The 10,606-nt window shown below is 37.7% G+C and overlaps 1 protein-coding gene across 2 annotated transcripts in view; it reads left to right on the forward strand.

Moving 5' to 3' along the window:
• Window positions 1-7,548, forward strand: part of LOC113222295 (palmitoyltransferase ZDHHC15) — a 70,014-nt gene extending 62,466 nt beyond the window's left edge. Inside the window, exons 4-5 of one of the 2 annotated variants that reach the window (XM_026451775.2) lie at window positions 5,412-5,532; window positions 7,370-7,548. In XM_026451775.2, the coding sequence (XP_026307560.1) occupies window positions 5,412-5,532; window positions 7,370-7,389 (141 nt within the window). In that variant the 3' untranslated portion in view covers window positions 7,390-7,548. Of the gene's footprint in view, window positions 1-5,411; window positions 5,613-7,369 lie in introns of those variants that run through there. The other variant, XM_026451774.2, reaches the window with a different exon arrangement.
• The last annotated feature ends 3,058 nt before the right edge of the window (window positions 7,549-10,606 follow it).

Below are 10,606 nucleotides of genomic sequence, written 5' to 3' on the forward strand. Positions count from 1 at the left end.
AGATCCCATTTGTCAATTTTGGCTTTTGCTGCCGTTGCTTTTGGTGTTTTAGACATGAAGTCCTTGCCCATGCCTATGTCCTGAATGGTACTACCTAGATTTTCTTCTAGGGTTTTGATGGTATTAGGTCTAACATTTAAGTCTCTAATCCATCTTGAATTAATCTTCGTATAAGGAGTAAGGAAAGGATCCAGTTTCAGCTTTCTACTTATGGCTAGCCAATTTTCCCAGCACCATTTATTAAATAGGGAATCCTTTCCCCATTTCTTGTTTTTGTCAGGTTTGTCAAAGATCAGATGGTTGTAGATGTGTGGCATTATTTCTGAAGGCTCCGTTCTGTTCCATTGGTCTATATCATGCCTCTTTTCAAATCAGCCTCCTCTCGGAGGTAACTACTGCTCTAACTTCTATCACCATAAATTGTTTTTGCCTGTTTTTGAAGTCCATAAAAAAGGAATCATAGTTGGTGCTATTCTATGTATACCTTTCACTGAACACAGTGTTTTTCAAATTTATCCATATTGATGCAGTTTTCAGTAGATTCCTTTGATTGCTGTTAGTTATTCCCTTTTATCACACTTGATTTAACCATTCAGCCATTGAAGTATGCTTGTTTCCATTTTTGTGTGTTATGAATAAAGCTCCAGCGAACATTCTTCTACATGTCTTTTGGCCTATAAATGTAGTTGTTCCTCAGTATCCACAGGGGATTGGTTTCAGGACCTCCCATAGATACAAAAATTGCAGATGCTCAGATTTCTTATATAAAATGGCATAGTATTTGCATGTAACCCATTCACAGCCTCCTACATAATGTTAAATCATCTCTAGATTACTTATACCTGAATGGTATTGCCTAGGTTTTCTTCTAGTGTTTTTATAGTTTTCGGTCTAACATTTAAGTCTCTAATCCATCTTGAATTAATTTTTGTATAAGGTGTAAAGAAGGGATCCAGTTTCAGCTTTCTACATATGGCTAGCCAGTTTTCCCAGCACCATTTATTAAATAGGAAATACTTTTCCCATTTCTTGTTTTTGTCAGGTTTGTCAAAGATCAGATGGTTATAGATGTGTGGGGTTATTTCGGAGGCCGCTGTTCTGTTCCATTGGTCTATATCTCTGTTTTGGTACCAGTACCATGCTGTTTTGGTTACTGTAGCCTTGTAGTACAGTTTGAAGTCAGGTAGCATGATGCCTCCAGCTTTGTTCTTCTGGCTTAGGATTGTCTTGGCAATGTGGGCTCTTTTTTGGTTCCCTATGAACTTTAAAGTAGTTTTTTCCAATTCTGTGAAAGTCATTGGTAGCTTGTTGGGGGTGACATTGAATCTATAAATTACTTGGGCAGTATGGCCATTTTCATGATATTGATTCTTCCTATCCCTGAGCATGGAATGTTCTTCCATTGGTTTGTGTCCTATTTTATTTTGTTGAGCAGTGATTTGCAGTTCTCCTTGAAGAGGTCCTTCACATCCCATGTAAGTTGTATTCCTAGGTATTTTTTTATTTTTATTTTTGTATTATTATACTTTAAGTTCTACGGTACATCTGCACAACATGCAGGTTTGTTATATATATACATGTACCTTGTTGGTGTGCTGCACCCATTAACTCATCCCAAATTAAAACCACAAAGAGATACCATCTCACACCAGTTAGAATGGCAATCATAAAAAGTCAGGAAACAACAGATACTGGAGAGGATGTGGAGAAATAGGAACACTTTTACACTGTTGGTGGGACTGTAAACTAATTCAACCATTGTGGAAGACAGTGTGGCGATTCCTTAAGGATCTAGAACTAGAAATACCATTTGACCCAGCCATCTCATTACTGGGCATATAACTAAAGCATTATAAATCATGCTACTGTAAGGACATATGCACATGTATGTTTATTGCAGCACCATTCACAATAGCAAAGACTTGGAACAAACCCAAACGTCCATCAATGGTAGACTAGATTAAGATTTCTAGGTATTTTATTCTCTTTGTAGCAATTGTGAATGGGAGTTCACTCATGATTTGGCTCTCTGTTTGTCTGTTATTGGTGTATAAGAATGCTTGTGATTTTCACATTGATTTTGTATCCTGAGACTTTGTTGAAGTTGCTTATCAACTTAAATGGAGATTATGGGCTGAGTCGATGTGGTTTTCTAAATATACAGTCATGTCATCTGCAAACAGGGACAATTTGACTTCCTCTTTTCCTAATCGAATACCCTTTATTTCTTTCTCTTGCCTGATTGCCCTAGCCTGAACTTCCAATACGATGTTGAATAGGATTGGTGAAAGAGGGCATCCCTGTCTTGTGCCAGTTTTCAAAGGGATTGCTTCTAGTTTTTGCCCATTGAGTATGATACTGACTATGGGTTTGTCATAAATAGCTCTTATTATTTTGAGATATGTTCCATCAATACCTAGTTTATTGAGTGTTTTTAGCATGAAGGACTGTTGAATTTTGTTGAAGGTCTTTTCTGCATCTATTGAGATAATCATGTGGTTTTTGTCTTTGGTTCTGTTTATATGATGGATTATGTTTATTCATTTGCATTTGTTGAACCAGCCCTGCATCCCAGGAATGTAGCCAACTTGATCTTGGTGGATAAGCTTTTCGATGTGCTGCTGGATTCGGTTTGCCAGTATTTTATTGAGGATTTTCACATCGATGTTCATCAGGGATATTGGTCTAAAATTCTCTTTTTTTGTTGTGTCACTGCCAGCCTTTGGTATCACGATTATGCTGGCCTCATAGAATGAGTTAGGGAGGATTTCCTCTTTTTCTATTGATTGGAATAGTTTCAGAAGGAATGGTATCAGCTCCCCTTTGTACCTCTGTTAGAATTTGGCTATGAATCTGTCTGGTTCTGGACTTTTTTGGTTGGTAGGCTATTAATTATTGCCTCAATTTTAGAGCCTGTTATTTGTCTATTCAGAGATTCAGCTTCTTCCTGGTTTGGTCTTGGGAGGATGTATATGTCCAGGAATTTATCCATTTCTTCTAGATTTTCTAGTTTATTTTTGTGGAGGTATTTGTAGTATATTCTGATGGTAGTTTGTGTTTCTGTTGGATCGGTGGTGATATCTCCTTTATCATTTTTTATTGTGTCTGTTTTCTTCTTTATTAGTCTTGCTAGCATTCTAGCAGTCTATCACTTTTGTTGATCTTTTCAAAAAAAAAAAGCCAGCTCCTGGATTCATTGATTATTTGGTATTTTGTGTCTCTGTCTCCTTCAGTTCTGCTCTTATCTTAGTTATTTCTCGACTTCTGCTAGCTTTTGAATTTGTTTGCTCTTGTTTCTCTAGTTCTTTCAATTGTGATGTCAGGGTGTCGATTTTAGATCTTTCCTTTTTTCTCTTGTGGGCATTTAAGTGCTCTAAATTTCCCTATACACACTGCTTTAAATGTGTCCCAGAGATTCTGGTACGTTGTGTCTTTGTTCTCATTGGTTTCAAAGAACATCTTTATTTCTGCCTTCATTTAGTTATTTACCCAGTAGTCATTCAGGAGCAGGTTGTTTAGTCATTCAGGAGCAGGTTGTTTAGTTTCCATGCAGTTGTGTGGTTTTGAGTGAGTTTCTTAATCCTGAGTTCTAATATGATTTCACTGTGGTCGGAGAGACAGTTTGTTATGATTTCTGTTCTTTTACATTTGAGGAGTGCTTTACTTCCAACTATGTGGTCCATTTTGGAATAAGTGCAATGTGCTGCTGAGAAGAATGTATATTCTGTTGATTTGGGGTGGAGAGTTCTGTAGATGTCTATTAGGTCTGCTAGGTGCAGAGCTCAGTTCAAGTTCTGGATATCCTTGTTAACCTTCTGTCTCATTGATCTGTCTAATGTTGACAGTGGGGTGTTAAAGTCTCCCATTATTATTGTGTGGAGTCTTAGTCTCTTTTTAGGTCTCTCAGGACTTGCTTTATGAATCTGGGTGCTCCTGTATTGGGTGTATATATATATTTAGTATGGTTAGCTCTTTTTGTTGAATTGATCCCTTTACCATTATGTAATGGCCTTCTTTGTCTCTTTTGATCTTTGTTGGTTAAAAAAAAACAGATAAAGTCTGTTTTATCAGAGACTAGGATTGCAACCCCTCCTTTTTTTTGTTTTTGTTTTTGTTTGTTTGTTTGTTTGTTTTTTTTTTTTTTTTTTGCTTTCCATGTGCTTGGTAGATCTTCCTCCATCCCTTTATTTTGAGCCTATATGTGTCTCTGCACGTGAGATGGATCTCCTGAATACAGCACACGGATGGGTCTTGACTTTTTATCCAGTTTGCCAGTCTTTGTCTTTTAATTGGGGCATTTAGCCCATTTATATTTAAGGTTAATATTGTTATGTGTGAATTTGATCCTGTCATTATGATGTTACTTGGTTATTTTGCCTATTAGTTGATGGAGTTTATAATTTGGCATGTTTTTGCAGTGGCTGGTACCAGTTGTTCTTTTCCATGTTTAGTGCTTCCTTCAGGAGCTCTTGTAAGGCAGGCCTAGTGGTGACAAAATCTCCAGCAGTAATGTCAAATATTTTTAAACAATTCAAAAATTAGACTTCTAAAGGAGATTTTTATTTACCTATTATTGTCCAGCACTTCTGCACCAATACTATGAAGTAGGTATTATTTCTTCTATTTTACAGACAAAGAAACAGATTGAGAATGTCTGATTTTGCAAAGTGGTTTTCTATTAAGTGATAGACATGAGACTTAAACCCAGAAATTCTGCCCCCATATCCCTTTTTTCAACTCAGTCTACCCTTTGGCACAGATAGAATAAATGCTTTCAGGTTCGTATTACTTTTGAAGACCATTGGTATATATTTTGCAAGATTAGCAAAATATGGCACTATTGCAGCAACAAGCTCCATACCGGACTAAAAAAGTATTCAATAGTGAGAATATCTAAATTTCCACCTATTTACATGATTAGAATATGCAGACAATGTTACAAGCAGTCTCATCCAGCTTCTCCAAGGGTGTTATCAGTGTCATCTATGAAAACTCTTGCAACTTGATAAGCATGGTTAATTATCAACAGGACCCTGGCAAAAATATGTTACACATCTGTATGCAGCATCATATTATGAATCAATGGAAAGGGACAAGTATTGAAATCAGATGAATTGAGTTTGAAGTCCAACATTGCCACTTGTTAGTTGACTGAGTACAACTTTAGGCAAGTTACTTAATCTCTCTGTTTTATTTTCTTTATAAAACAATACACATATCTCATGCTTTTGATGATTGAGATAAAAGCCAGATTATTGAAATAATTATCCAGAGAACATTTTAAGACAAAGTGGTACCTGAGCTTCAAGGGTAGGTAACAAATAATTTTATTAAAGTAGTTATTGTTGTTGGTTTTAATCTTTTCTATTAACCTTAGATAATAAAGTCTTACCTTTCACTCCTGCTTCCAGTTCCACTTGTCCTACACAGACAAGGAGCGCTATGAAAATGAAGAGAGACCTGAGGTCCAGAAGCAGATGCTTGTTGATATGGCCAAAAAGCTACCGGTTTACACAAGAACTGGAAGTGGAGGTCAGTTCATCCAAAGGCAGCTAGAGAGGCAGCTCAGCAAGTATCTCAGAAAGGCTAAGTCATGTATGTTCTCAAACTAGCCCCTTTTTTATCCTCCCATCTTCTGAAAACCACTATGGAGATTTTTCTCTACATTTTTTTTTAATTTTAAACACATATCAAAGCTGGAAGAATTATATAGTAAACACCTGTATACCCCAAACTGGATTCTACTGCTAACATTTTTCTATGTTGCTTTATCACATATCTGTCCACATATGCATATCTCTATCTTTCATCAAGCCATCTTATTTTTCTGATGCATTTCAAAGTAAATAGCTGACATCAGTAAGATATATACCTAAATATTTTATTCTGTTTTGGTAAAATGTACGTACAAACACATGCATAATCTTAAGTGTACAATTCTATGTGTTTTGAAAACTGTACACATCTGTGTAACTAAACCCCCAATAAAATTGCCATCACCTCAGAAAGTTCCGTCATGCCTCATTTCCAGTCAATCCCACCCCACTCCACTCCCCACAGACAGCCACTATTCTGATAGCTTTTCACTATAAATTAGTTTTGTCTGCTCTCAAATTTTATTTAATTGGAATCACAGAATATATACTCTTGCATCTGGCTTCTTTTATTCAACATAATGTTTGTAAGATTCATCCATCTTTTTTTTTATTGCTGAGTAGCATTACATTGTATGAATGTATCAAAGTTTATCCATTCACTAGTTGATAAATATTTGGGTTGTTTCTAGTGTTTAGTTATAATGAGTCAATCTGCTATGAATTTTACTGTATAAGGATCTGTGCAAAGACATATCTTCTTTTTTCTTTAGTAAATATCCCATCCTGAATTTTACTCTTAGGTTTCATCTGCATGACTAAAACAGTACTTGCTGAACTAATTCTCCACTTTTTAAATTTTGAAAACCTACAGAGTTATGGGGAATATATTAAAAAGTTTGAAAACCATAGTTCTTCTGATATGTCATCCTAATATTTCTAATAAGGATAATTTTGTTTCACATTTCAAGGCTTTAGAAAGTTTACTCTCAGACACATATTCATTTGTTCATCATTTATTCGGCAAATATTTATTAAGATATATGGAAACTGGGGAAATTTTCCTATGTTCTTGATATTATATGATATTAAGGACTTGCTGTTAATTTTGTTAGCGCAATAATATAGTGGTTATGATTTTTAAAAATCTTCATGAATATGGAAATATTTATGGTTTGAAGTGACACAGTGTTTGGGATTTGTTTAAAATGATCAAGTAAAAAGCCAGTGGAAGAGATAGGTGAAACAAAAATGACACAGTGTTGATAATTGTTGAATCTGGGTAATGGTACTTACCATGGTACCTTTGCTACTGACTATTCGCTGGAACCTTGAGGTATTTGCAGCTCCCAGGATAGGCAATAATAGTAAAGGCTTCTCTGAGGAAATACCATTTGAAGACTTAAATGATAAGGATTTAGCCATGTGTATTAGTCAGCGTTCTCCAGATAAATAGAGCCAATAGAATTGTGTGTGTGTGTGTGTATACATACATACATAGAGAGAGAGATTATGAGGAATCAGCAAATGATTATGGAACCTGAGAAGTCCCACGGTCTGCCATCTGCAAGCTGGAGAATCAGGGAAGCTGGTAATGTAATTATAGTCTGAATTAAATGGTTTGAGAACCAGTAGTGCTGATGGTGTAAGCCCCAGTCTAATGGCAGAAAACTGATGTCCCAGCTCATGCAGTCAATGGCAGAAAACTGATGTCCCAGCTCATGCAGTCAGACAAGAGTAAATTCTCTCATCCTCTACATTTTTGTTCTGTTCAGGTCCTCAAAGGATTGGATGAGGCCCACCTGCATTGGAGAAGACAGTCGGCTTTGCACAGTCTAGATTTCAATGCTAATCTCACCCAAAAACACCTTCACAGAGACACCTAGAAATAATATTTAACCAAATATCTAGGTACCCCATGACCCGGTAAAGTTGACACACAAAATTAACTATCACAAGTCCAGCCCTTGTCAACTTGGCACCCATACACATCTCCTTAAACCATACTCTCCACTTAAAGACAATAACAAGGTTACAGTTTTACCTAACATGATACAAGTATCATGCATTCAACTGAAAACACACTAACCCCTTCCACAGAAGAATAGGTATTCTTAAGTGAGTTTACTTTTCTCCTTGCTATTTTGTTAAAAACTATTTAAATACTATGATATAAAATTAACAATACTTAAATACTATGATGTAAAGTCAATACACCTTATATTACATGATAAGGGAATAAGAGAAGGAAGAAAACAAAGATATTTGAGATACACACATACAATTGTATTCATAACAAAATAAGAAGGAAACACCCATAACAATAACAGACCTTGTTTCCGTAACTGGTCACATGGTCATAGCTGGTATTTATAGCTACTTTCTCCCACCATCCATTCTGTACTCCCTTTTCCCTTAGGAAACACCTCAGCTGGTACTGGTTTTTTACCTGATGTGGTGACCCAAATCTTCAGTTCTGAAGAGTCTGGGTCATTAATAGTCCTGCCTGAATTGAATTGTTGTGGTTTTCCATTGATCTAATCACTAGGCATGGTAACACTAAGAGACGCCCTAAGGCACCTCCTGTATTCTTAACATACTCTTTATTTCCTCCATTGCAGAGTAGTAATAGTCCAATTTACACTTAATAGTCTAAAAGTCTATTATACCAGTTTACACTCCCATTTCCACCCCTTGATTTCCACCCAGGACTCAAGGGGTGGAAATGGAAGTGGCTGCACTCACCATTATCCTTAGTTACCCACTAACAAAATTGCACTATTAAGTCTAATATACACTTCGTAATCTGGATCAGTTATCCCAGCCAACATTGCACCTGCCTCTTGTCCTGCTGATTCAGAGATATGAGGATTCCAAAGTACTGGGTGGCAGTCTTAGCTTCCAGTTCAGTGGAATCATTGTTGTGTCTCCTGGTGGAAGCATTCCTCTCTCTGGGACTAACACCTCTAGGCTAGCAAAGCACAAGGTTGCAGGAACAGGAAGAAAACATTTTGTTAGTGGGTCACTTAGGGTAATGGTGAGTGGTACCACTCCCATTTCTACCCCTTCATTTCTGGACCTGTGAATCCTAACAGAGAGTCAGCATCATCTATTGGACACTGATTCAGAGCATATACAGCTTTAAGGAAAACCTTGCCCCAGCCCTGAAAGGTATTGACACCTAACTGGCACTATAACTGACACTTCAAAAGACCATGTCACCACTCTGTCAAGCCAGCTGCTTCAGGATAATGGGGAACATGGTAACACCAGTAAATTCCACAAGCATGGGCCTATTGCAGCACTTCTCTTGCTGTGAAAGGAGTTCCTTGATCAGGCGTAATGATGTGTGGAATATCATGATGGTGGATAAGGCATTTTGTAAGTCCATGGATGGTACTTTTAGCAGAAGCGTAGCATGCAGGGAAGACAAATCTGTATCCAAAGTGTCTATTCCAGTAAGGACAAAACGCTGCCTCTTCCATCATAGAAGCACTCCAATGTAATCAACCTGATACCAGGTTGATGGCTCATCACCCCAGAGAATGGTGCTATATCGGGTGCTGAGTGTTGGTCTCTGCTGTTAGCAGATTGGGTAGTCAGGAATGGCAGTAGGCAGGTCAGCCTTGGTGAGTGAAAGTCCATATTGCTGAGCCATGTAACCTCTATCCCTGCCACCATGGCCACTTTGTTCATGAGCCCATTGGGCAGTAACTGGGGTGGGTGGGAAAAGAGACTGACTGGTAATCATAAAACAGGTCATTCTGTCTGTTTGATTATTGAAATCCTTCTCTGCTATAGTGCTATTTTCTGAATGTTTGTGTGCCCCTATCCCCAAGGGGATGATATTAGGAGGTGAGATCTTTGGGGAGGTGGTTAAGTGGTAGAACCCTCATGAATGGGATTAGTGTCCTTATAATAAGGCTCCAGAGAGCTGCTTTGCCCCTTTCACCATGAGAGGGCACAGCAAGAAAGCACTGTCTATAAAAGAGGCCCGCACCACACTAAAGCTCTTGGTACCTTGATCTTGGAACTCCAAGCCTCGAGAACCATGAGAATAAATTTGTTGTTTAGAAGCTACCCAGTCCATGGTATTTTGTTAGAGCAGCCCCAAATGGAGTAAGACATGTGATCAAACATGAGTGAGCATTCACACAAGACACAAATATCTTCACACATTTTTTTCCATTCAGAGAGGTCTTTCCACACACTTCTTTTCCAAATTTCCTTGTCACGAGGGCTGTCTTTACAAATGTATTTCTCACAGTGTTAGTGAAAGGTACATTTTCTATTCCTTCCCAGTGTGAGTGAGCAGAACTATTCTAACCTTCCATTCTCCTTAAGCCTTTGAATCCTCCCCTCAACATTAAACCAAGGCAGGTCCAGCATTTCCAATTTACTCACTGTGGGCCACCTTTTCATCATTTTTTAGCAAACCAACCAACCAAATTGTTAGAATGTTTTCCAACTCCCTGAGCTGCAACATTAAAATCAGAATCTCTGCTTATTAGGCCCCTATCAATAAATTTGACCAGATTCAACTTTATGTTTTTTCCAACATTAGTATTTGTTTCCATATGTGTTCCCTAGATTTCTAGCTGTATAAATTGGAAAATTTGAGTAGTTCTTTTGGAATGTAGTACATGTCTTTATGGGTCACACTTTGTACCTTACTTTTAGGGATCTGTTAGGGCTTGATTCCTATTATAGGTCTTAGAAGCAAAGAGGGTGGGTCCAGAGGAGAATCAACATTGTCCTGTATAGTGGCCTGAGTTTCCTTAAACAATGCAGTGTTGATCCCTTCAGACAGGATTGGAGAGGCCAATACCACGGGCAGTTGTAAGCTGCTTCCACTGGTTGCAGGGAGGCCTCCTCTCCTGGCAAAGAAAATGAATTGGAATTTAGGCACTCAGTATCCCTGGCTTCATAAGGTTCTTCCCACACATCCCCATCCTAACTTATAGGATCCGATTCTTTCCAAATCAGTGCCCTTATTTTAACACTAAATACCC

The sequence above is a fragment of the Piliocolobus tephrosceles genome, chromosome 12 (genome assembly GCF_002776525.5).
Source record: "Piliocolobus tephrosceles isolate RC106 chromosome 12, ASM277652v3, whole genome shotgun sequence".
NCBI lineage: Eukaryota > Metazoa > Chordata > Mammalia > Primates > Cercopithecidae > Piliocolobus > Piliocolobus tephrosceles.